Source organism: Carcharodon carcharias, chromosome 2 (assembly GCF_017639515.1).
Source record: "Carcharodon carcharias isolate sCarCar2 chromosome 2, sCarCar2.pri, whole genome shotgun sequence".
NCBI classification, from domain to species: Eukaryota; Metazoa; Chordata; class Chondrichthyes; order Lamniformes; family Lamnidae; genus Carcharodon; species Carcharodon carcharias.
In genome coordinates, this window is record NC_054468.1 from 119146816 (window position 1) to 119170845 (window position 24030).

Below are 24030 nucleotides of genomic sequence, written 5' to 3' on the forward strand. Positions count from 1 at the left end.
GTTGAGAGACGACTAGAACAGCAACCAAAAAGGTTCTGAGGCTTTTACTGTGTTGTGCAAAATTAATTTTATCAATGGAAAATGATTAAAGTTAGACATCGTTCATATTTTCCAAATGTTGAGAGGGGCAGATAATTTAAATGCAAGCAAGGCTACTTTCACAAGTCCTGTCAAAAGATCATAAGCAGGAGTTGGCCTTCAAGCCTGCTCAGCCATTCATTAAGATCATAGCTGAACTGATTGTGGCCTTACCTCCACTTTCCTGCACCCATAACCCTGACTCTTGTAGATCAAAAATCTTTCTAACCTAACCTTGAATACATGAAGAGAGTTCCATAGACTAATGACTCTCTGAGGGAAGAAATTCCTCCTCATTTCCATCTTGATTGAGACACCCCCTATTTTTAAACTGCCCTGTAGTTCTAGATTTCCCCATGAGGAGAAACATATTCTCAGCATTGACCCTATCAAGCTCCCTTAGAATCTTTATACATTTCAATAAAATCACTTCATATTCTTCTAATCTCCAAATGAGTATAAGCCCAACCTGCTCAACCTTTCCTCATAAGACAACCCATTTATCCCGGGAATCAGTCGGGCAAACCTTCTCTGACCTTCCAATGGAAAGTATATCCTTCCTTCAGTAAGGAGACCAAAACCATACATAGTACATCAGTTGCAGTCTTACCAGTGCCCTGTACAGTTGTAGCAAGACTTTCCTACTTTTATTGCAAGGGGGATGGAATATAAAAGCCAACATTCCATTTGCCTTCTTAACTACTTGCTATACCTATATGCTAACATTTTGTGATTCATGTACAAGGACACCCAGATCCCTCTACCGTGGCATTCTGCAGTTTCTCTTTTCTATCTTTCCTGCCAAATTGAACAATCTCTCATTTTTCCACATTATACGCCATCTGCCAAATTTTTGCCCACTCACTTAACCTATCTATATCCCTTACAGGGTTGCGGGGCTATCTGATTTAGCCCCATATTCCTCCACCACTCTTTCCCATTCCTTTAACTATTGATCTAATTCAGCTCTTGAAAGTTATTGTTGAGCTTGTTTTTAGGTAATGCAAGAAGGCCAATCTGACTGAATCCTTAGCCACAAAAAAAGTGTATTTTTTTATTCATTCCTGGGATGTTGGCGTTGCTGGCTAGGCCAGCATTTATTTAGAGCAATGCAAGCTGCGGGCTCCAAAAGGACAAGACAGAGGTCACATTATCGGACATCTTGTTTCTTTTGAGGTTGCAGGGCTGGGCTGTGAGAAGCCAGCCTGCAACATAGCAAAGAAGTTAAACTGAAAGCAGCATATCATTGCTGCCCTCTTAAAGGGGCAGCGCCTGCATGAAAATAGTGCTCAGCAAAACTTGTGCCTGGGGAAATGGAGATGATTACTTTTGTTACCGTTGTACCACAGATTTCAACTGGTGAATTGAGAAATCTGAACACCCAGTAGATTAATTGAAAGAACTAGGTTACAAGGTTCACCTTTATAACAAAAACAAACTTTATTTTATGTATAAAAAAAGTTAAAGCAAACATTACTAACTTAGCATTATAGTTTATAACTACATATACTACAGATCCAGTTTTACTTTGATTCCCAACCTCCCGTGCAAGAGTTCCCTTATCTTATGAAATGTTGAAGGTTCATTTACTTTTCCTGGGACCAACCCAAAGGTATGTCACAGCCCTGTGAAATTCTCTATAATTTCTTCTCAGTAACCCAGCTATTCTCTGAGATATGAAATTTCAAGGGGATCCTTCCATTAAATTTTGGCCAAGCAAGCCTCCAACTTCTCTTCAAAACCTTGCTACTGTAGACTTGTCAGCTTAAGCTTAGTCTCCAAGCCAACTTCTGGTTCTCACTGAGGGTTACTGGAGATTTCTTCCTCTAACTCCAACAAGACAAAGACAAAGTGGTGAGCCTGTGGAGTTCACTATTACACAATGTTTTGGCCTCAACTACTTTCTATGTTTTCAAGAAGGAGTTAGATATAGCCCTTGGGGCAAAAGGGATCAAAGGATATGGGGAGAAAGCAGAAGCAGGCTATTGAGTTGGATGATCAGCCAAGATCATAATGAATGGTGGAGCAGGCACAAAGGGCTGAATGGCCTACTCTTCCTATTTTCTATGTTTCTATGTAAGACAAACCTTCTAGCCTCCTTCCTTTCACAAACTCTGTCTCCAAACTGCGTGCAAACTTCCACCAGCATTCCATGTGATAAACAATAAAGTTAGTATTTTCTTTGCTTAAGGTGCATTTATCCCTTTCTTCCTCAGCTCAATGAGCTGCAAATGCATTGGCCTGATTCCTAAAGCCGAACTGCTGACTGTTTGCTTCTGTGAGCGCAAGCACACAAATTCCACCCAAAGGTAGTTCCCTGCAACCTATCTTCTTGGCAACGGGGCATGCTTTGGGAAGTTCCGAACAGAAATGTAAACTAATTATCCTATTTTCAAAACAGCCTCTTTGATTACGTGACCCACGTGAATAATTTATACATCTAATGGAGTTTATTACCCTCTTTCCTTTAATTACTGGCTCTGTCAAGTAACTCTTTTGTTTACAACTGGCTTTTAACTTATTTTCATCTCTGAACTACATAAATAGTTTAAACATTTTATTAAGATAAGTGTAAACCTTCTGGCTCCATAAAGCTTAGAAATGGGTCATCCATTGTTCAGTGTTTTAACACTTGTTATGATCCAAGACCAAGACACGCAGGTTCTGGATGCAGTCTGGTTAGGGACCAGTAACTTTTTGTTTAAAGTAGACAAAGTTTGAGATTCAAGACACCGGCCAAGAGAATAAAGCCACAAGATTCCATGGATTTTGAAGAAACAAAAATAAATTTTACTGTACCAAGTCAGAAAGCTAAAATATCTATCTTAGATGCTAACATTTTAGTTTACTGTGAGGTGCATATGAATTAACAGGCAAACTGTGGTCGAGCACATTAAACTGCACAATAAATGGAATCTGCGACCAAGACTGATCTCACTGATTTCTCAACAGCCCACCCAGATGTCAGTAAACACTGATAACCAATCTCGTTGAAACTCTATCTCTATCTCACAAGGGATTCCAGTCTTCACCTTTGAAGATCTCGCCTTGTAATTCTCTCCAAAAAGTCACTTCAATTCTGATGGCATTGATGACTGCCTGCCTTGCAGAGTTTGTCTCATCTCCTAAGATTCCATTCCCCTGGATTCCCAGTATGCACTCGAGGACTAACTCACAAGCATAATTTCAGCTCTTCAGCCATGCCAAGCAGAATACTACTGCTCCAAAGACACAGAGTTACCAACCTTTTGCTGTCTTTTTAAATCTCCATGGCTTCTCCCAAGCCAGGCTGAATATAGAAGGACCAAAGGGGAAGTGAAGAAACCTATAAGAAAAGCAAGGAGAGAGCGTAAAAAGAGGCTGGTAGCTAACATGAAAGGAAATCCCACGGTCTTCTATAAGCATACAAATAATAAAAGGGTGGTAAAAGAATGATTAGGGCTGATTAGGGACAAACAAGGGGACTTGCATGTGGAGGCTGGAGAAATGGCAGGGGTATTAATGAGTGACAACTTTGCATTTGTCTTTACAAAGGAAGAAGATGCCACCCAGGCCGAGGTGAGAGAGGAGGTAACTAGTATTCTAGAAGAATTTACAATTGAGAAGGAGGGGGCATTAGAAAGGCTATCTTTAAGTAAAATAGATAAGGTACCAGGACCCAATGAGATGCTTCCACAGGTACTGAGGGAAGTGAGAGTGGAAATTGCAAAGGCACTCATGATAATCTTCCAGTCTTCCTTAGAGACAGGGGAGGTGCCAGAGGACTGGAGAATTGCAAATGTTACACTGTTGTTCAAAAAAGAGTGCAAGGATAAAGCTGGCAACTACAAACCAGTCAGTTTGACTTCAGAGAAACTTATGGAAACGATAGTTCAGATTAAAAATCAATATTCACTTAGACAAATGCAGAATAGTTAAGGAAAGCCAGCATGGATTCATCAAGGAAAAATCATGTTTAACTAACTTGCTGGAGTGTATCGAGGAAGTAACAGAGAAGGTTGGTAAGGGAAATGCTGTTGATGTGGTGTATATGGATTTTCAAAAGGCAGTGCCACACAACAGACAAGCAAAATTCTAGGCCTTGGAATAATAGGGAAAGGAGGCATTTACATAAGAAATTGGCTAAGCGACAGGAAACAGGGAGTAATTATAAATGGTTGTTTTTCAAATTGGAGGAAGGTTTGTAGTGAAGCTTCCCAGAGGTCAGTGTTAGTACCCTTGCTCTTCCTGATATACATTAATGACCTAGACTGTGGTGTGCACAGGATGATTTCAAAATTTTCAGATGCTACAAAGGTTGGAAATGTTGTCAACTGTGATGAGGATAGCCTTGAACTTCAAAAGGACATAGACATGTTAGTGGATTGGGCAGACAAGTGGCAGATGAAGTTCAGTGCAGAGAAGTGTGAGGTGATTCATTTTGGCAGAAAGAATATGGTGATACAGTGTAAAATAAAGGGAGAGACTCTAAGGAGATGCAAAAACAGAGGGACCAAGGTGTATACATACATAGGTCATTGAAGATCACAGGGCATATTGAGAGAGCAGCTAATAAAACATGTAGTATCTTAGGCTTTATTAATAGGGGCACTGAGTACAAGAGTAAGGAAGTCATGTTGAACTTGTGTAAAACACCAGTTAGGCCTCATCTGGAGTACTGCGTCCAGTTCTGGCACCATACTTGAGGAAGGATGTGAAGGCATAGGAGAGAGTACAGAGGAGACTCACAAGAATGATTCCAGGGATAAAAAACTGTAGCTCTGAGGGTAGATTGGAGAGGTTAGGACTCTTTTTTCCTTGGAGAAAAGAGGGCTGAGAGGAGACTTGATAGAGATATTCAAGATCATGAGGGGTATGGACAGGGTAAATAATGAGAAACTGTTCCCACTCAAGGGAACATTAAGAACCAGAGGGCACAGATTCAAAATAATTGGCAAAAGAAGTAAACATGATGAGGAAAAAAATTTTCACCCAGAGGGTGGTTGAAGTCTAGAGCAAGCTTCCTGAGAGGGTGGTGGAGGCAGGTTTGATCGAGATATTCAAAAGGGAATTGGATTGTTACCTAAAAATAAATAATGTGCAAGGTTACAGGGATAAGGCAGGGGAGCAGGACTAGGTGGAATGCTCTTTCAGAGAGCCAGTATAGGCTCAATGGGCCAAATGGCCTCCTGCACTGTAAAGATACTGTGATAATGTGCCCTCTTCAATCATCAGGGCTTCTCCTGAGCCCTCACCACTTAGTCTGCTAACTGCAGCCCTTTTTCTGCTCTTTCTTCTTAACTGGGACCTCTCCCTGTCCCCTATCTGGCATTCTTCTCTGGTTATGGTATTCCACTCCCCGTCACGTGATGTGGGTTTTCCAGGGGTTTCTTTTTTTTTCTCTTCACGCAGGCGCCCTGGGACCACCCTCGGCCTGAATAGCTACACAATGTCGGATTGCACATATGCTGTCCGCTCCCAGCCTGCACGTGCATGAAACTCCCAAGACTGGCCCCTATTCTACAAGAAGTAAGTCTGATCTCATAACACCTTTCTAATTCTGACCTTGTAAGAAAAACGCAAGTTATCTTTTAACTGTAATTAACCAAGCTTGTTTGATTTGCATTCACTTGAGATGCATACCAGTTTCTTAACCAAGTGTTTCCATTTATCTACATTAAAAAAAATTCATAAAACTAAAAAATATGAATTATGAAACTAGATTTTCACAACACTGGATAGTACAAATTTTTGATTAATTTGTTAAAAGCTGGACATTTCCATCTCCCACTGAAGAAGATGGAAATCAGAGGAGCCTCAGCAGGTCCAAGATAGAGAGAAAATAAGCTTCAGCCTTTATAGTAGGCATCACATTTAGCAGGGAATTTGTGCTCATATGAGCATGTTTGCTGTAAGTGGTGGGGGACTGTACAAGATTTTTTTTAAAAAATTTGTTCATGGGATGTGGGCGTCGCTGGCTAGGCTGGGCCAGCATTTATTGCATTTATGTGTGGAAGAAACTAGCTTCGTGGGCTGGTTGGCCTTTCCTTATAATGCAGTTGCCACTTATAATCAAGTTGAAGCAACTTGTTTGAATGACCTGCAGCCAGGGCTATCTGATTTAAATAAATGGGTATACTTCAATTAATCTACATTACAGTAGAAAATCAGTACAGCTGAGACAAAAATTTGTCTATTTTTCTTAGTGCTAGCTGAGGATTACTATGGAATTTCTAACCTGACACTAGAACTGCTTGATCACTTCACTGTCCAGACCTTCAGTAATGTTTCATATTTAAAATTCTTCAGCATTTCATAGGGTTCATTACTACCAATAGTTGCTGGATGAGCCAACAATCGTCTAGTAACAACTTATTTTAGCAGATGTTACTTTGGGAGGCACATCGCTATTCCCAACCTAAACTGCAGTACAATTGCAGTTCTTTTTCCAGATAAGTCAGTACCTTGTTTCTCATTGTAATTGACTGACATCCTGGACGGGCGATGGGATGCAAAATGCTGCACTGCTTATGTTGCAGTAACAGCTTTGTAATTTTAACTGGCTGCAGCTTATATGTGTATTTCCTTAAAGCACGAACTGAAATCAGTGGTGTATTTTATTTCAACGTTGAAAAGAATCAATTGGATGAACTGGGTTGGATTAGCATTTTCTGATATTGGATAAGCATGAAATTAAATTTTAATTTAAATTTGTAACTGCTCCTGGATGACTGTGGGGAAAATAGTACTTAACCATATAGATCAGGAAGGTCCTATCCAAACTTCCATATTTCAGTTTCAGTGAGGGGTTTGAATTGGCCATAGTACTTCTAGTTGAGGTGGGGTAATTCAGACCAGGAGGATATCCAGTGACTTGCTGAAAGTGTTGCATGTGTACTTGGGTCAGGTCAACATCAGACTTGACTAGAACAGTATCTTTAGTGAAGTAGCTGTCAACATTTGTTGTCAGGCTCACATGATGCTCTTGTGAACTCTATGGCAGATGCACTGCCTTCAGGAGTGCTGTAGGGAGAGAATTGGAGAAAACAAGTGGTTTGCTTTGCAAATTCTGTTCCAGCGTAATTCAAATGGATTAGATTTACATTTTGAAAGGCTAGCTTATATTTCTTTATCCTCCAAACAGGAAATTCGAAGAGAAATATTGGCAAATGTATGGAACATCTTGAAGTGGCTGATCGCAGAGTAGCATTGCAAGTATGCTCTGTTCTTGGTATTGGCAGACCAAAATTAAAACTAGGAAAATAATTATGCAACAGATTTTAATTAGGAAATGCACTACTCGAACAAAAAATTGCCGTTTTGCAGGAACTTGTAATCTATGGGCACCTGGATACTTGACTAGTGGGTAAATTGCTTTCTGAATTTTGTAATTAGCAAATGTCAATTTGTTGTTTCAAAATCAAAAATACATAAGAGCAGCCCTAACATAGAGTTCTGTGGAACACTACTCTCCATATTGTTCCAGTCTGTGAAACTTACTTTTATTCCACCTTTTGCACTCTGCTCTCCATGCAGGTAGTTAATTGGTAGGGAGTTAACTATTTTAATCCTGTGTGCGATAAGAGGAATTTTTGCACTCTTCAGTGATGAATATTGAATATATTACTGCTTTTCCTTTATCACATTCTTGATGTCATTAACTCCTGTTAACTATCTTGTTTAAGCTTTAACCTTTCTAGTATGGCTGCAATATTCTTTATTTTTGAAAGGGTTTTGAGACTCTGTTATTCAATCTACCTTGCAGGAAGTTTCTTCTGAACAGTGGCAAAAGACATTGGTTTTTTACAAGACTGATAACTGACTGGTTTTCAAGTTTAGTTGAATTTGCTAACTTTATCAACCACTCCCTTCATTCTTGCTTGAGAATGGTGATTACTGTTCTCAATGAGAATTTTCTGGTGTACTGCATTCTTTCTCACGTCATGGTTGTGACCCTACTCAATATAAATTTGGTTTTACTGTATGATCTGGCGCTCCATCTTGATCTGTGGGTGCTGAGACTCATATTGATTGGTTGTCTAATAAATTAAGTCCATAATGGTTTACAAATGCTTCCATGTCGTGTCATATATTCCAACCGTTTATATAGTTTTATGATGAATGTTGATGTTTATGCTTAAGCAAGGTATGTCATTTGTATAAATGTAACACAGTTTGCCTGCCATTAACCTAACTGCTGAGCCTCACTAGATCCATTTGAATGATTGGCACCACTAGATGCTTTGCCATTCCACACCATTTTGCATTGAGTAAGCTTAGAAATTCTGAATATAATCAATCCTTCTATCATTTGTTGTGAAATGTTGAGATGAGGATTGAGTCCTGCTAACCCCACTTACCACTTCCATTCGTTTTGAACAGCTATTTATAGATATTTTAGTGAAATCATGTTTTGATCTTTTTCAGTGAAAGGAATGTGCAAGGGAGTACATAAAAGGATAAGAAAAAGGGAATGCATGGTTAGCTGTATAACCTGTTTTGATCTCCCAAGTGTTAAACTGATTTAATGAATAGCTTGAAAGGTGTGCACCCTTTTATTGTTTGAAATCTCCTTGGTCCTTCACTTCCTTTTTTTCCCCTTCCAAACAAGGCCATTTTCCATTTACATAAAAGGGAGTTTTGGTTAAGATGTTATCTGGGACTGGTGCCAAATATCCAGCAGCCTGATGCTGTTATAAAACGTTATGTTTGATCAGTCCACGGTCTCATTTTCACATTTAGCTTTGGATGTTTCTTCACTTATTATACAGTTCAAATCTACAGCCCTGTGCAATGTGTAATTTTGCAACAATGTTAAACTTAACTGTTCCTTGATATTACATGGAAATAGAAGTGTATAAAGTCAAGCCGTAGCGGTTCATTGAATGGGCTTGCTGCTTCCAGAGTAAACAATCATTAAATAAAGCAATGTTCTAATCTCCACCTACACTATTGTGAAATGAAGTTATGTTGGGTAAAGATTAATAGGCTTTTTGTGTTTGTCTGCTCAAATGTACTAAAGCCTGACTCCCTAACTCTTGGATAGGACAGGGATTTGAATAATCTGTGTGGCAGCTGGATCATGTGATTCTGCTGAAGCTTCGAGTTAGTAAACAATGCGTTGTCTCGGTCTGTTGTCAGCATTGCACCAGCAAAGGTTTGACCAAGATGGCCAAGGCCAGAACAGGCAAGAACCTGGGTGAGCACCTTGCACAAAGAGCTCTGCACTTTTGAATGACTGTGCTTGGGTTGGCATGAGGTGAAACACTATATACATGAAGATTGAAACTTCTGTCCATCTTGTAGCTTTGTTTAAAAATTGCTCAAGTTTTCAGTCCAGTGCTTTTGTGTAAACTTAAAATATTGATTCACCAATTTTACTTTTTCAGTTGATGCTGATGAGATTAAACGGCTAGGAAAGCGGTTTAAGAAACTGGATTTGGACAATTCTGGTTCACTGAGTGTAGAAGAATTTATGTCCCTGCCTGAGTTGCAACAGAACCCACTAGTGCAACGAGTTATAGATATATTTGACACCGACGGGAATGGTGAAGTTGACTTTAAAGGTAAGATGCCTTTTAGCACTTAAATACAAAATCAAATTTTGAGCAAGATTGTTTTATTAGCTTGGAGTGGGCATTACTGGGCTTTTTTTAAGAGAGATATTGATTTGTTCCTACTGTGCCTACAAATATATGGCACCCATGTAAAAATTACATTTATTATTACATTGTTTAATAAATCCAAGTTATTTATTTATTAGTTACAGTTTTTGCCAGACAAATTTCTCTTTATAATTTTCTGTGTAGAGGTTTGCTTATAGATAACTTCAGAAAGTAAAGCATATATTAGCCATGATTAATATTTTAGAGATCAGGTTAGGAATACATAAAATGTGGACCCTAAACTAGAAATTCCAAATTTTAAATTCACTAAAAACTGTCAAAGGTGTTTTTAATTTTGGGAAATGGTGAATAAATCATGAAAAATGGTTATTCCCCAACTTTTATTCCAAATCGCTGTAAGCTGTGTTCTGAATCTTAGTCCCTTATATGAGCATTCAAGCTTAATTTAAATACTTGTTAGTATTGTATTATAACTCAATAGTTTCAGTACATAAATAGTTAATACAGCTCCATAGAATCTACCTTTTCGATAAGTTCACTAAATGTGCCTCAAAAATCATCTTTAGGTAGTTTTGAGAGAAACCATTTAGTTATGAAATGTTATGTAGATTAATGCATATGAATTTTTAAATGTAGTCCTTCGGAAGGAATGAATTTGGGATAATATTTTAGATGTATTCCATTTGCATCAAGTAGAACATCTGGGTGGGCTTTCTGAATTTTCATTATTTAAAATCACATGCAATCGAGAAATTAAATTTAGAGTTTGTAATGTACAAGGTACTAGCAATTTTTAGCATTGAAATCTTTTTAAAATGAGCATGTAATCTGTGCATCCATTTTATACAGTTGAACTGCCAAATTTCAAGTCAACTCTACAAATTTACAACAAAATCGTTATGTAAATTTTATTATTCTCTTTCATTTTGCTACATTTTGTAATCTAGTTATAAATTGGAGTACAAAACTAATTAGACTGTTTAGGAAAGCTAAAATAATTACAAGTATAAAAACTGAAATTAAAACTGCTTCAACTCCAATTCTAGATGTTAAATTTATCTTTTGAGATGAACATTCACTGCATTTAAATACCTTAACAATCAAATCGCTCTGAAAATTAGAAGTTATTAATATATTGAGCAGGAAATCGATAATTTTCTCAGATTATTTTTTAAAAATTGATTGGGTGTTGGATTTTCTGGATCAGAAAATTGTAATGTTAAGTTGGGGAGCATGCTTAGTCAAGTTTCTTTGTTCATCTCATCAGACAAATGAAATGTAAATATTGTAATTGTTATTTAAAGTGCAGTTTTAAAGAAACAGTTTTTAAATTGTGTATATGTAAAAGGGCATGCAGGTCTCTTGTTTTCCCATGCCAGATAAGCCATAAGTAATAAAAACAAAAAACTGCGGATGCTGGAAATCCAAAACAAAAAACAGAATTACCTGGAAAAACTCAGCAGGTCTGGCAGCATCGGCGGAGAAGAAAAGAGTTGACGTTTCGAGCCATAAGTAATTTCTACTTAACCTTTTAAGTTTTATTTGAACAGGCAAATCTGGGTAAAGTAGATCATATTAGAAATGAAATCAGAGCAGTTCGCTTTGAAAGTATTTGAAATTTGAAGTCTACCTTTTTAGCCTGTACTTTACTTTGTCTGCCATCAAATTTGGAGACCAATCTAACTTATCGAAGAACTGTTGAATTTGTATCAGAAATTGATTCAAATTAGTGCTTGGTAGAATTCTAGAAGACAGTTTTACATGCAGACCTGTACATAAAGATTTTTTGTCTTGACTTACTGTGTGAATAATTTTACAAATGTGCAGTGACACTAACCTTGTAACTTCCCTATGATTTCCTAGATTTAAAGGAGCAATAATGTCTTTGTCTTTGAGATTAAATATGTAACTTCAGAGTAGTTGATAGAAGTTTTAGCTCAGAAGGCCTTAATTCACGTAATTGAAATTTTATTCAAGAAAAACAGCCCTTTGTTTAAATTGCTTAATTCAAATCTCATGAGTAATTCAATTTTTTTTCCAGTAATAAATTGCATCAAATTAATGAACTGATTGTATTCTGAGAACTAGTTTTCTACGTAAATTGAGATGAGACTGGAAAGTGCAGCCAGGTTACATCAGCCTTAAGCTGGTTTCATCTCCCATCTGGTCATATGAAGTCTTTTGCTGTAATTCCCTGAGACCTTGAATAGGATTCAGTTGAAGGTAATGTGGCAGCTCCACCTCATTGTTATAAAAATAACTCTTAATAATCAGAGCTTGACGCACAACAAGGGATAGCATGCCTTCATCGCTATGTTTTATTTGTGTGAAACCATATATAGTTTGGAATGATTGACTATATAATCCAGCAGAATTTTTATTTTGGAATATTAGATGCAACTGGCATTACATTTGGGAGTCCTAATTTTTGAATGAAATGTCATTGGAATAAGTAATTTCACGGGAGTAAAAGGTGAGGGTTTGTCTTTCACCACCTATACACAGGATGTCCAATATAAGTTCTAAGCCTATATTCTTGAGTCCTCTACTACTGTAGGAATAAAGCAAAATAACATATCCAGCACACATCGAGGGAAATTAGTTCTCCTCAGGCTGTCTGTACTCCCAGCCGCAGGTTCAGACTTGTTTTTTCGGTAGTGCTCTGGGTGAAAATTGCCTGGGTACAGTTGGCAAAATCTGTTTGATGCTCTTTTTGAAAACTAATGGCTTTGTCTAAGGAAACTGTTACTGCAGTTTGTAGTTTTGACCCTTGGACTGGTGGATTCAAGGGAAATTCCCTCTAGAGAACCTGTTATTGTTTTCAATTTACCACGTAATTCTACTAAATATTATATTTTAATTTAGGATTTTTAAACAAATTTAACATTGCTAACAATTTTATGCAAGTCAAAGTTTAAATATTTCGTATGTACAAGCCCCATCGTCCTTTTTTTTCCTATTGCCTTTTCTTTAACTGGAATTCTACACTTCCATTTGCACTACTCCAGTATTACTTACATTTGTTTTATTTGTTATCTTATTACTGTCTGCTTCTCTGTTACCCACTTACAGATGATTGTTGGCCACTGCAGACTGGCAGCCCTGGATGATTAAGCTTTAGAGGCCTGAAACAAATATATGTTGTCCCGTTTCAGCTATAAAAAGCCGATTGGGGAATTTCATTGCTCCTTTATATTAATGAACATCAGATGTAAACACAAAAAGTGGTTTGCCAAAAAGTTTCTAGACTTGAGCATGCTCAAGGGAAGAAATATTTTAGTTGTGTGACATGAATTTTAGCCATAAAGGTTGCGTACAATGTTTGTCCATGATGACCTTGTCAATTAGTGTAGTTAATCATTTGCTGAGTTTTGGTATATGCATGCTGTTGGATGTTCTGACTCACTGTTTGAAAGACCCATGTTTCCACCAAACATCAGGATTTGTTTGAGGTATCTATCCTTCATGCAGTTACTTTGAACTGTACACATTCCTTCCCCTAATCCATAAGAAAGGTAGTATACTATCACTATAGTAATGGATTATTTTGAGTACCTGATCCTAGGTAGTATTTTGTGTATAGTAGCTATTTAGCGAACCAGGATTATGTAAATGTCGGATTTCTTATTTTTATATTCACTTAGATATTTCAACAGATAACAGGAAGAGTAGATTTCAACAAGTATAACTTTAATGTACATGCACAATTTGAATAACTACCAGGCAAAATGCCAGCACCTAGGAAAGGCATATAAATGGCAAAAGGGTGGTAAAGGGGAGAAGTAGGGCTAATTGGGACCAAAAAAGGGATTTACACATGGAGGCAGGGGGTGTGGCTGAGATATTAAAGTCTGCACATGCAGTAAAATGTGGAAACATGAAGTTGCTGTCAATGTTGCTGCACTTCCCCAAGTGAATACTGCGCATCTGTCTTTACCAAGGAAGCAGATGCTACCCAGGCCATGGTGACAGAGGAGGAAACTCTGTCACTAGAAGGATTCAAAATTGACAAAGAGGTGGTATTGGATAAACTGTCGGTATTTAAAGTTGACAAGGCATTGGGACCGGATGAGATGCTTTCAAGGATACTAAGGGAAGTGAGAGTGGAAATCACAGAGGCACTGATCATAATTTTTCAGTCTTCCTTGACATGGGGGTGGTGTCAGAGGACTGGAGAGGCCCTACTCCTCCTTTTATCACTCTTATGCTAAAGGGACATAGACAAGTTGGTGGAATGGGTAGACAGGAGGCAGATAATGTTCAATGTGGAGAAATGAGGTCTGTTATTATACGGCAGATGCTGTGTGCCAGGCAGATCAAATCCAGGAGGGAAACTTGATCATGTGGTCACAACGGCTTTGCAATTTGTATTTATTTTGAGATGCGTGCCTTGAATTAAGTAGTAATGAGTCCACCCAGACTTCACAGATTTTTTAGAAAACTAAATTAAACATTGATTAACAAAAGAAAAGCTTTCAAGCACATAGGTCTACAAATTACTACTATAATATCTTCTAAAACCCCTAATTAATCTGGCTTCCAGTTACACCCCCGTTAAGGCAATGGTAAAAAAAATAGATTTAAACAGCTCCAGGCAAGTCAACACACTGCCCTGGACAGTAGAATTCAAAGTGGCTTTTTCCAACTTCGATTTTTGTAGACAATTGCTTAATGCACAAATACTGGAGGCTTTTCACACTTGGCAGATCTTACAAAGCCTTCCCTGACACACAGCCTCATTTCCCTTTATACATATTTGTCCCTTTTAATGCAAATTCCATTGTTCCCATATGTCTTTAGAACTTCACGGTTTCTCATCATATAAATCCATTGCATGGTGCTAATATTAAATGCAACCTTTGGGAAAAATAAACATACTGCTTGGCCTAGCTTCTCTGGCTAGATGTAACATTGTACTATCTCTTTGAAAGTCAAACTACCCTGATTTATCTAAAAATGCAAATTCTCAAATTCTAAAGCTTCAGCCATGTTTATGTATTTGGCATTTCAAACCTAGCTTATTTTGATGAGACAAAGCCTCCAGACCAGCTGTCTCCAACTCCATTAAATCCCCCCCCCCCCCCCCCCCCACACACACACACACACACACACACACACACACACACACACACACACACACACGCACTATCCAAACCCCACTATTAATCACCTTTTACAATAAATCACAATATTATGAGAATTATTACACTTGGTGACAGGTGATACATTTTGGTAGGTAGAACATGGAAAGATTGTATAAAATAAAGGGTCCTACTTGAATGGGATTGCAGGAGCAGAGGGACCTGGGTGTATATGTGCATAAGTCATTAATGGTGGCAGGACAGGTTGAGAGGGCAGTTAATAAAGCATACAGTGTTCTAGGCTTTATTAATAGAGGCATAGAGTACAAGGACAAGATGATTATGTTGAACTTGTATAAGAAACTAGTTAGACCTCAGCTGAAGTATTGCATGCAGTACTGGACACTGTATTTTAGGAAAGACGTGAAGGCATTGAAGAGAGTGCAGAAGAGATTTATGAGAATGGTTCCAGGATTGCGGAACTTCGTTATGAGGTAAGATTGGAGAAGTTGGGACTCTTCCTTGTTGAAAAGAAGGCTGAGAGGAGATTTGATAGAGCTATTCAAAATCATTAGGGGTCTGGACAGGGTAGTTAGGGAGAAACAGTTCCCACTCATGAAAGGATCGAGAATGAGAGGGGACCAATTTGAAGTAACTGGCAAAAGCAATATGAGAAATAACTTTTTCCATGCAGCAATTAGTAAGGGTTTGGAATGCATTGCCTGTGTGTGTGTGTGTGTGTGTGTGTGTGTGTGTGTGTGGTGGAGGCAGGTTCGATCAAGGCATTCAATGGGGAATTAGATGATTATTTGAAAAGAAACAATTTGGAACGTTATGAGGAGAAGGCAGGAGAAGGAGCATTTCACCTAGTGCCATTCGGAGAGCCGATGCAGATACGATGGGCTGAATGGCCGCCTCATGCACTGTAACAGTTCTGAGATTGTGATTTCGTCTTTCGTATAGGAACAAAAATACCACAACTTGTGTTGAGTTCATGTTTTCAGAAATTCCGAATGGGGTGGTGACACATTACCTCAGTACTCCAAGATTAAGGATATTGTTTAGAATCATTTAAAGATTTTGACTGAAAGTTGGACAAAATTGATCCCTAAACTTCAAAGCTGCTTCTAAAAAGAGGCCCAGCAGATTTAATTGGGGAAAAGCTAGCCAGCTAGTATAGACTTTGGAAATGAGTAATATTCTGACGTGTTGAAATCAGTGAGTGAAGCTGAAATGGGTTACTGAATTTGTCTGAACCCTAAGATAATTTCTGCTTTCAGTTTTGTTTGCTTATATGTTCAAGGTGAGGGGCAGGAGGTTTAGGGGGTATGAGGAAAAATGTTTTTACCCAGAGGGTGGTGACGGTCTGCAATGCACTGCCTGGGAGGGTGGTGGAGGTGGATTGCCTCACATCCTTTAAAAAGTATCTGGATGAGCACTTGGCACGTCATAACGTTCAAGGCTATGGGCCAAGCACTGGTAAATGGGATGAGGTAGGTAGGTCAGGTATTTCTCACGTGTCGATGCAGACTCGGTGGGCCGAAGGGCTTCTTTTGCACTGTGAGATTCTGTGATAGGTGACGTTTTTTTTTGTTGGTGACTCCACATACAGTAACACATTCAGTTCTTTGTTATCTACAAGATTAGTCCATAAGTTGTAGTGTGATTTTGGGGGACAGCATAGCATCTGTATCACAACGTGCAGTAATATAAACTTCTTTGATTAATCTGTAAATTAAATTTTATGAGACACTGTTCAGTAGTAAGCAAAATCAGAATGTGCAGGTGTTCTAATTCTAAAAATTTCCAATTCTGTGTCTGCACTATTTTGTGGAAAAGTGTGATTGAATGACCTTAATTTCTGGGAGTTCATTTGGCTGTATCAGTCATTATTTCCTTTTTGTAATTAAGGGCAAAGGGCAGGAAAGCAGGAATAAATGGTTTTCCCACTCCTTAGTAGAAGACAATAGTGCTCTTGCCAAACATTTCTTTGTCATAACACCATTAACTGCTTTGTAAAATGTTAGACTCTTTAAAATGGGGATCACTTTCTCTGCTGCATAGTTCTGGTGGTATCAGCTACTGGGAATGTTCCTGTGTGAGTAGGAGCAGCTTGTGAACAGCAGGGTATGCGTGTTCAAATCTGTTGAAGGACTACTGCAGATCTGCTTGACCATAGTAGGAATCACTAGGGGCTGGGAGTGCACATTACTCAGCCTATAGTTTGTGATTTGGAGACAGGTGGCTCTGATGCGGCACAGGATCCAACTGACGTCACAGTTAAGAATGAGCTTCTTTAGATTGATTTGCATCCATCTTCTATTACAAGTATTTTTCCTGTCAAAAGATAGCTTTGAAATGCACAACTGTTTATTTTTTTAAGCAAAGGAAATCTTCAATGTCTTGTGCAAGACCTGTGCCCTGTATTTTACAGTTTGGATTAATTGTGCAATACAGTGAGAAGATAATAAGACTTAAGAATAGTGTTTGGTTACTTAAACATAGTGAATGGGTATCTCTTACTATTTTCAATCCTGGGTAGTATCGAGAACTCTCCAGGTGCAGTGAAATGGGCACTTAAAATAAATACATTAATTGACTGCAGCCTTTCTGGGTTTGGGCAGGTTTTTATACATTAAACTAGGTCAATCTTCAGAATATATGCTGTTTAATGGCCAATGTTGCAGCTAATTGAGATTGTTCAGCAAGAGAAACCACCCTCTATCCCCCCTCTAATAAAAAATAACTTTCTTCCACCAAATGGACAACGAGTAATTACTCACACAGGAGCATTCCCAGTAGCTGATGCCACCAGAACTATGCAACAGAGAAAGTGACCCCCATTTTAGAGAGTCTGATATTTTATAAAACAGTTAGTGTTATTGACAAAGAAATGTTTGGCAATAAAGGAAAGCTTACAATTTTGAAATTAGTACATTAATAAAAGTAAAGTTAAAGTCAAAATGAACAAAACTGAGGAAAATGGGATAAATGGTTGAGTGTAAATTTTGTATGGATTTGTCACGCATGCTCAGTTTGGAGTTAATGCAGCATCTGTTCCTTACTGAGTAGTTCTGCTGGATGTTTCTCTTTTAGAACCGGTTTGTGTATGAATGGTAAGCGCAAGCAATTCGCCAAGAAAGGTGGAAGTTTTTCTTAAACCTGTTGGCAATCTAAGGGTTAAAACTGGTAGAATATTGTGCTGGTCTGAAGTCTCCCTGCATTCAGATGTTTTTGCAATAATCATGAATTTAAAAAAGGTTTTGTTAAAGTTTATTGAATGAGATTAAATACAAAAGAATCTAATCATTTCAAAGCATCAACTAGCTCTCTTATTTAATTATTCTTTGCAGAATTTATTGAAGGGGTCTCCCAATTTAGCGTCAAAGGTGACAAAGAACAGAAATTGCGATGTAAGTATAATTTTGGTATATTTGAATTTTATAAGTGATTAATACATTTCATTTCTTAACTGCATTGCTAATAGTTTTAATACTAAAGATAACTGGAATGTTTGTGTATTTACCTTTAAAAAGTTTGTAAACTTAGTAGAAAACCACTACAGTTAGTTTTATTTTGAACTTTTGGATATCAGTTGGCTTTAGTTCAGTGGGGAGTACTCTTTCTCCTGAGAAAGAAAGGTCATGGGCTCAAGTTGCACTCCAGAGATGTGAACACACATCTGTTAGACTGAGCATTGGTTGGACTGGTAATTGTGTATTACTGAGGGAGTGCTGCATTATTGGAGGTGTCATCTTTCAGATTACTGAACTGGCACTATTTGAAGAAGAACAGGGGAATTCTCCTGGACAATCTTTGTCCTTCAACCAATGTACTTTTTAAAAAAAAATACACAGATGATCAACTCATTGTTTTCATTGCTGTTTTTGTTTCCTAAATTATAGCAGTGCCTACGCTTATTAGCTTAATGTGGTTAGAGACTTTGTGGGGTACTGAAAAGTGCAATATAAATGCAAATCCTTTTTTCTTTCTGTGGCAAAGACTAAAACCATCAATACAAATGTTAATATACATCCTGCATTTTATTACATTATAAGTACTATGCATGTTCCTCAGCAATGTTTATTATTTGGGCCTTTTTGTACCATGAGTACTTCATGGCAGTCTTTCATATGCTACATTTCTTTCAAAAATACTGCTTTCAGTGAGACCAGCTGATATGTTCTTTTGTGAAGTAGGAGTGGGATTGTTAGTATAGCTGGTGATCTAGTGGTCTGGATGAGAGCTGCGCAAGTGAGAAAAGTTGAGTTTTTCAAAAAAAAAGGCTTTTCATTTCTCTTAATCAATTGATAGTATTTTAAAAGTTGTGACCAAGTTTGCTTTCAGTTGCCTAAATGCTAAGCTTTGGAATTCCCTCTTATGCCTCTCTCCCTTGTTTTCCTCCTTTAAGACACTCTTTAAAACCTACCTCTTTGACAGAACTTTTGCTTATCTGACCTAATCATCCTGTACAACTCTGTCATAGTTTGTTTTATAATGTTCCTGTGAAGCGCCTTGGGATGCTTTATGTTAAAGGTGCTTTATAAGTTGTTGTTGAATGTACGTTGTTAGTAAGTTAATGTTTCAAATCAGTGTAAGGTTAATACTTTGAATATTTTTAAAGGCATCTCAAATTTTCTATTGTTACTTTTCATGGGAAATAAGCTGTACTTTCCCTACCAGTAATTTATAATCATCAGTTAATAATTTTAAGTTAGTTTTACTTTTGCACTGAAAATATCAAGAAGGTACTTAGAGTAAAGTAAAACTTGCATTCATAGGTGTTTTGACTGCAACAGTTATCCAAACTTTTTCTTTTTATCAGTTGCTTTCCGCATCTATGACATGGATAAGGATGGGTACATCTCTAATGGAGAGCTTTTCCAGGTGTTGAAGATGATGGTGGGGAACAATCTAAAAGACACTCAGCTACAGCAAATTGTAGACAAAACCATAATTAATGCAGATAAAGATGGAGATGGAAGAATATCCTTTGAAGAGTTCTGTGCAGTAAGTAAATGCTCTTACATATTCTTACCACCTTCTTGCTTTTTATTAGGAAACAGCATCACTAAACTATTAAATCTGGTTTGCATCCATGTTAGCAAATGATAACGCTGTTAATAAGGGACACGATCAGTACATTAGTGAGAGAGGATCATGGATCAAAGAATCAAGATGTAGAATCAGTTTGGGTGGAGCTAAGAAACAGCAAGGAGCAGCAATCATTGGTGGGAGTTGTTTACAGGCCACCAAACTGTTGTAACGTTGGGCACGATATAAATCAGAAAATTAGAGCTGCATATAACAAGGGTAATACAGTAATAATGGGTGACTTCAATTTACATATGGACTGGGTAAACCTAATTAGCACTAATGCTGTGGAGGATGAATTCTTGGAGTGTGTACGAGATGGTTTCTGGAGCAGTTCATTGAAGAGCCAACTAGGGATCCAGCTATTTTAAATTTAGTATTATGTAATGAGAAAGGGCTAACTAAAAACCTTGCTGTAAAGGAGCCTTTAGGAAATAGTGACCATAATATGATAGAATTTTACATTAAGTTTGAAAGTGATATAATCCATTTCTGAAACTAGGGTCTTAAATCTGAACAAAGGAAATTATGAAGGTATGAGAGGCAAGTTGGCTATGGTGGATTGGGAAAATAAACTAAAAAATTTGACGGTAGACAGGCAAAAGCTAGTATTTAAACAAGTATTACATGATCTACAACAAATGCACATTCCTCTAAGACACACAAACTCAACAGGAAAGGTGAATTGACCATGCTAACAGAAGAAGTTAAAGATTGCATTAGATCAGAGGAAGTGACTTATAAGGATGCCAGAAAAAGTGGTTAGACTGAGGATCGGGAGCAATTTACAGTCCAGCAAAAGAGGACCCAAGAAACTGATAAAAGGAAAAGATATGAAAGCAAACTAGAGAGAAATATAAAGGCAGACTATAAAAGCTTCTTTAGGTATGTGAAAAAGAAAAGATTTGAAAGGACAAATGTGGATCCATTACAGGTGGAGACAGGAGAATTTAAAATGGAGAATATGGAAATGGTGGAGAAACTAAACAATTACTTTGTGTCTGTCTTCAAGGAGGAAAATACAGAAATCTCCCAGAAATAATAGAGAACCAAGGAACTTAAAGATATTAGTATTAATAAAGAGGTAGTACTCAAAGTTAGTTGGATTGAAGGTTGATAAATCCCCTGGACCTGATGAGCTACATCTTGGAGTGTTGAAGGAGATGGCTAGAGATAGTGGATGCTTTGGTGGTTACCTTCAAAATTCTATAGATTCTGGAAAGTAGCGAATGTAACCCCACTATTTAAGAAGAAAGGGAGAGAGAAAACTGAACTACAGACCGGTTGATGTCAGTATTGGTGAAAATGTTAGAATCTATGAAGGATGTGATAACCGGATTCTTTGAAAATAATATGATTGGGCAGTGTCAACATGGAGTTATGAAAGGGAAATCATGTTTGACAAACCTGTTGAGTTTTTTGAGAATGTTAACTGTACCATCGATAAAGGAGAACCAGTGGATGTGGTGTATTTGGATTTTCAGAAGGCTTTTGATAAGATCCCACATGGGAGGTTAGTATACAAAATTAGAGCACATGGGTTTGGGAGTAATATACTGATATGGATTGAGAATTGGTTAACAAACAACACACAATCGGAATATGACACAAAACTAGGTGGGGATGTAAGTTGATGAGGATACAAGGAGACTTGAACAGGCTAAGTGAATGGGCAAAGACATGGCAGATGGAATATAATGTGAATAAGTGTGAAGTTATCCACTTCGGTGGACAAAACAGAGGGGCTGAGAGATTGGGAAGTGTTGATGTCCAAAGGGACCTGGGTGTCCTTGTTCATGAGTCACCAAAAGCTAGCTTCAAGCAATTAGGAAGGCAAATGGTATGTTGGCCTTTATTGCAAGAGGATTTGAGTACAGGAGTAAAGATGTCTTGCTTCAGTTGTATAGAACCTTGGTGAGACCGCACCTGGAATATTGTGTACAGTTTTAGTCCCTGTATCCAAGGAAGGACATACTTATTGACGGAGGGCAGCAGAGGTTCACTAGACTAATCCCTGGGATGGCATGATTGTTTTATGAAGAGAGATTGAGGAAACAGGGCCTGTATTGTCTGGAGTTTTGAAGAATGAGAGGTGATCTCATTGAAACTTACAAAATTCTTACAGGGCGGATGTGGGTAGGATGTTTCCCCTGGCTGGCGAGTCTAGAACCAGGGGACATAAACTCAGAATAAGGGAATTTAGGACTGAGTTGAGGAGAAATTTCTTCACTCGAGGGTGTGAATCTTTGGAATTCTCTACCCCAGAGAGCTGTGGAAGCTCAATCATTGAGCATGTTCAAAATAGAAATCAGTAGACTTCTGGATACTAATGATGTCAAGGGATATGAGGATAGCGTAGGAAAGTGTCATTGAGCCAGATTATCAGCCATGAACTAATTGAATGGCAGAGCAGCCCAGAAACTGAGAAGTTTTTAAACATTGAACATGAAATAGATATGCTTTTATTGAATGTTAGTAATGTGTGAAACAGATGTTAGGTAAGGACTTTATTAATGTTGAACTATCGGCTCTTAATGGGAGTATTGAAACTGTTTATTAACTAATTTTAACAGTGGATTGCTTTGCTTATAATTGTCAATTTGTTTACCTGATCTATTAAGTCATTTCAAAATTTCTTCAGTTTATTTGCTGGAGAAATTACTGAGGTCTTGCTCGTCACTGGCAAGTTCACTTTCACTTTGCTCAATTCTTCAGCACCAGTGCAGCTGAAAAATGCAACAATCCGTTCACCATCAGAAACATTTATGATTATTTATAATGCTCTCTCCTATACTATTAAAAACATTATATCCATACACAGCAAATTTGAGATATCCAACCACACTTGGTATGATGTTTCTGAAGACACATTCGTTTCTAGGAATACCCACCAGCATTACACATTGACTGAAATAGATTCTTTGGCAGTGATGTGAGCTCACCTGCTGAAACGGTTCCAGGAATGATTGTTGACTGAGAAACCTTTTCTGTCCTTCAATTTGTTGGTGTGGAGAATATGCCAGCACCAAAATATCATTTGCATCAACTGAAGAATAGGCCTACACCGTAGCACATCAGTCTCATAGCTGTTGCTATGGACGCGAAACAGTGGCTTTCGTGGCATTCCCCCAACTAAATTTTTCTTTGTTATGCACCTGAGATGTTCGTGGAATGAAAATGGATGAATTATTTGATGGATAGGGTGGTTATTCTCCACACAATATGATCCCAATCATTCAATCTCATGGGCTTTGTAGGGGGTCTTTGGAATTAGTAGCCTTTGAATTCTGCATTAGCTCAAGGTGTAGGTGGCACAAGTCGTGGCATTTCATGACACCACAGTAGATTGTGTGTGGCACCGCTTATGAACAGTATCCTGTTGCAATTTTAATATGTAAGCATGATTTCCCCATAACTCATTAGGCTATAATTCCACACTGTACGGTGGATACATAATCTAAGAGTAAAAGTATGCCAAGGAGGTTTGCTGTCTTTTATGTGTGAAGTTAGAGAGCGAGTGTCAGCTGTTTGAAGTGTTACAGCTGAGCCCAATCCTGTTCTCCCCATCCAAACGTGTGCACTTTCCAGTAATTATCATTGGTAGTTCAACCCAACAGCCCCAACTACTTACTTGGCTATGATTCGCCAACTCAGCATAGATGAACTGAATCTTTTTATACTAGTCATCAGGACACATGGTGCTTTTAGTGGTCACTGCTGTTTTGACAGTTGCTTCCACCTGATCTATTGCATGTCATAAACTGCAGATATTTATTACTGCATAAAATATAAGAAATGCTGGTCTTGAATATTCTGACTGAGACTGCAGAGGCTCATCTCGCATGGAAGTCAAAACAAAGCAGTGGAGTTGAGGGAAAAAGATGGATGGCAATGAGATGTGTCTTTTTGTTGTACGTTATGTAAAATAACAATCTAGAGTTTCAGAACTGGAAAATGAACTTTAATTCCAGCCTAATGCAAAATAAAATCTGGGAATGCGGTATCTTTTGATTGTGTTGACAGATTTCTATTGCAGGTAGATATGTTTAAACCTAGCATGAGGGCCTCAGGGTATGGTCATTATAGATATGGTCAATCTGGGAAAGGACTTATTTTTTGTATCGTCATACTTGTATTTTTGGATTCTTAACATTTTAAAAACCATTACGTGT

At 37.9% G+C, this 24030-nt stretch overlaps 1 protein-coding gene across 2 annotated transcripts in view; it reads left to right on the forward strand.

The window, feature by feature from the left end:
* The window catches only part of LOC121292586 (calcineurin subunit B type 1), a 63007-nt gene that overhangs the window by 36934 nt on the left and 2043 nt on the right, over nucleotides 1-24030 (forward strand). Inside the window, exons 3-6 of one of the 2 annotated variants that reach the window (XM_041214744.1) lie at nucleotides 5470-5586; nucleotides 9447-9623; nucleotides 18118-18177; nucleotides 19590-19774. In XM_041214744.1, the coding sequence (XP_041070678.1) occupies nucleotides 5523-5586; nucleotides 9447-9623; nucleotides 18118-18177; nucleotides 19590-19774 (486 nt within the window). In that variant the 5' untranslated portion in view covers nucleotides 5470-5522. The remainder of the gene's footprint in view (nucleotides 1-5469; nucleotides 5587-9446; nucleotides 9624-18117; nucleotides 18178-19589; nucleotides 19775-24030) is intronic. The other variant, XM_041214754.1, reaches the window with a different exon arrangement.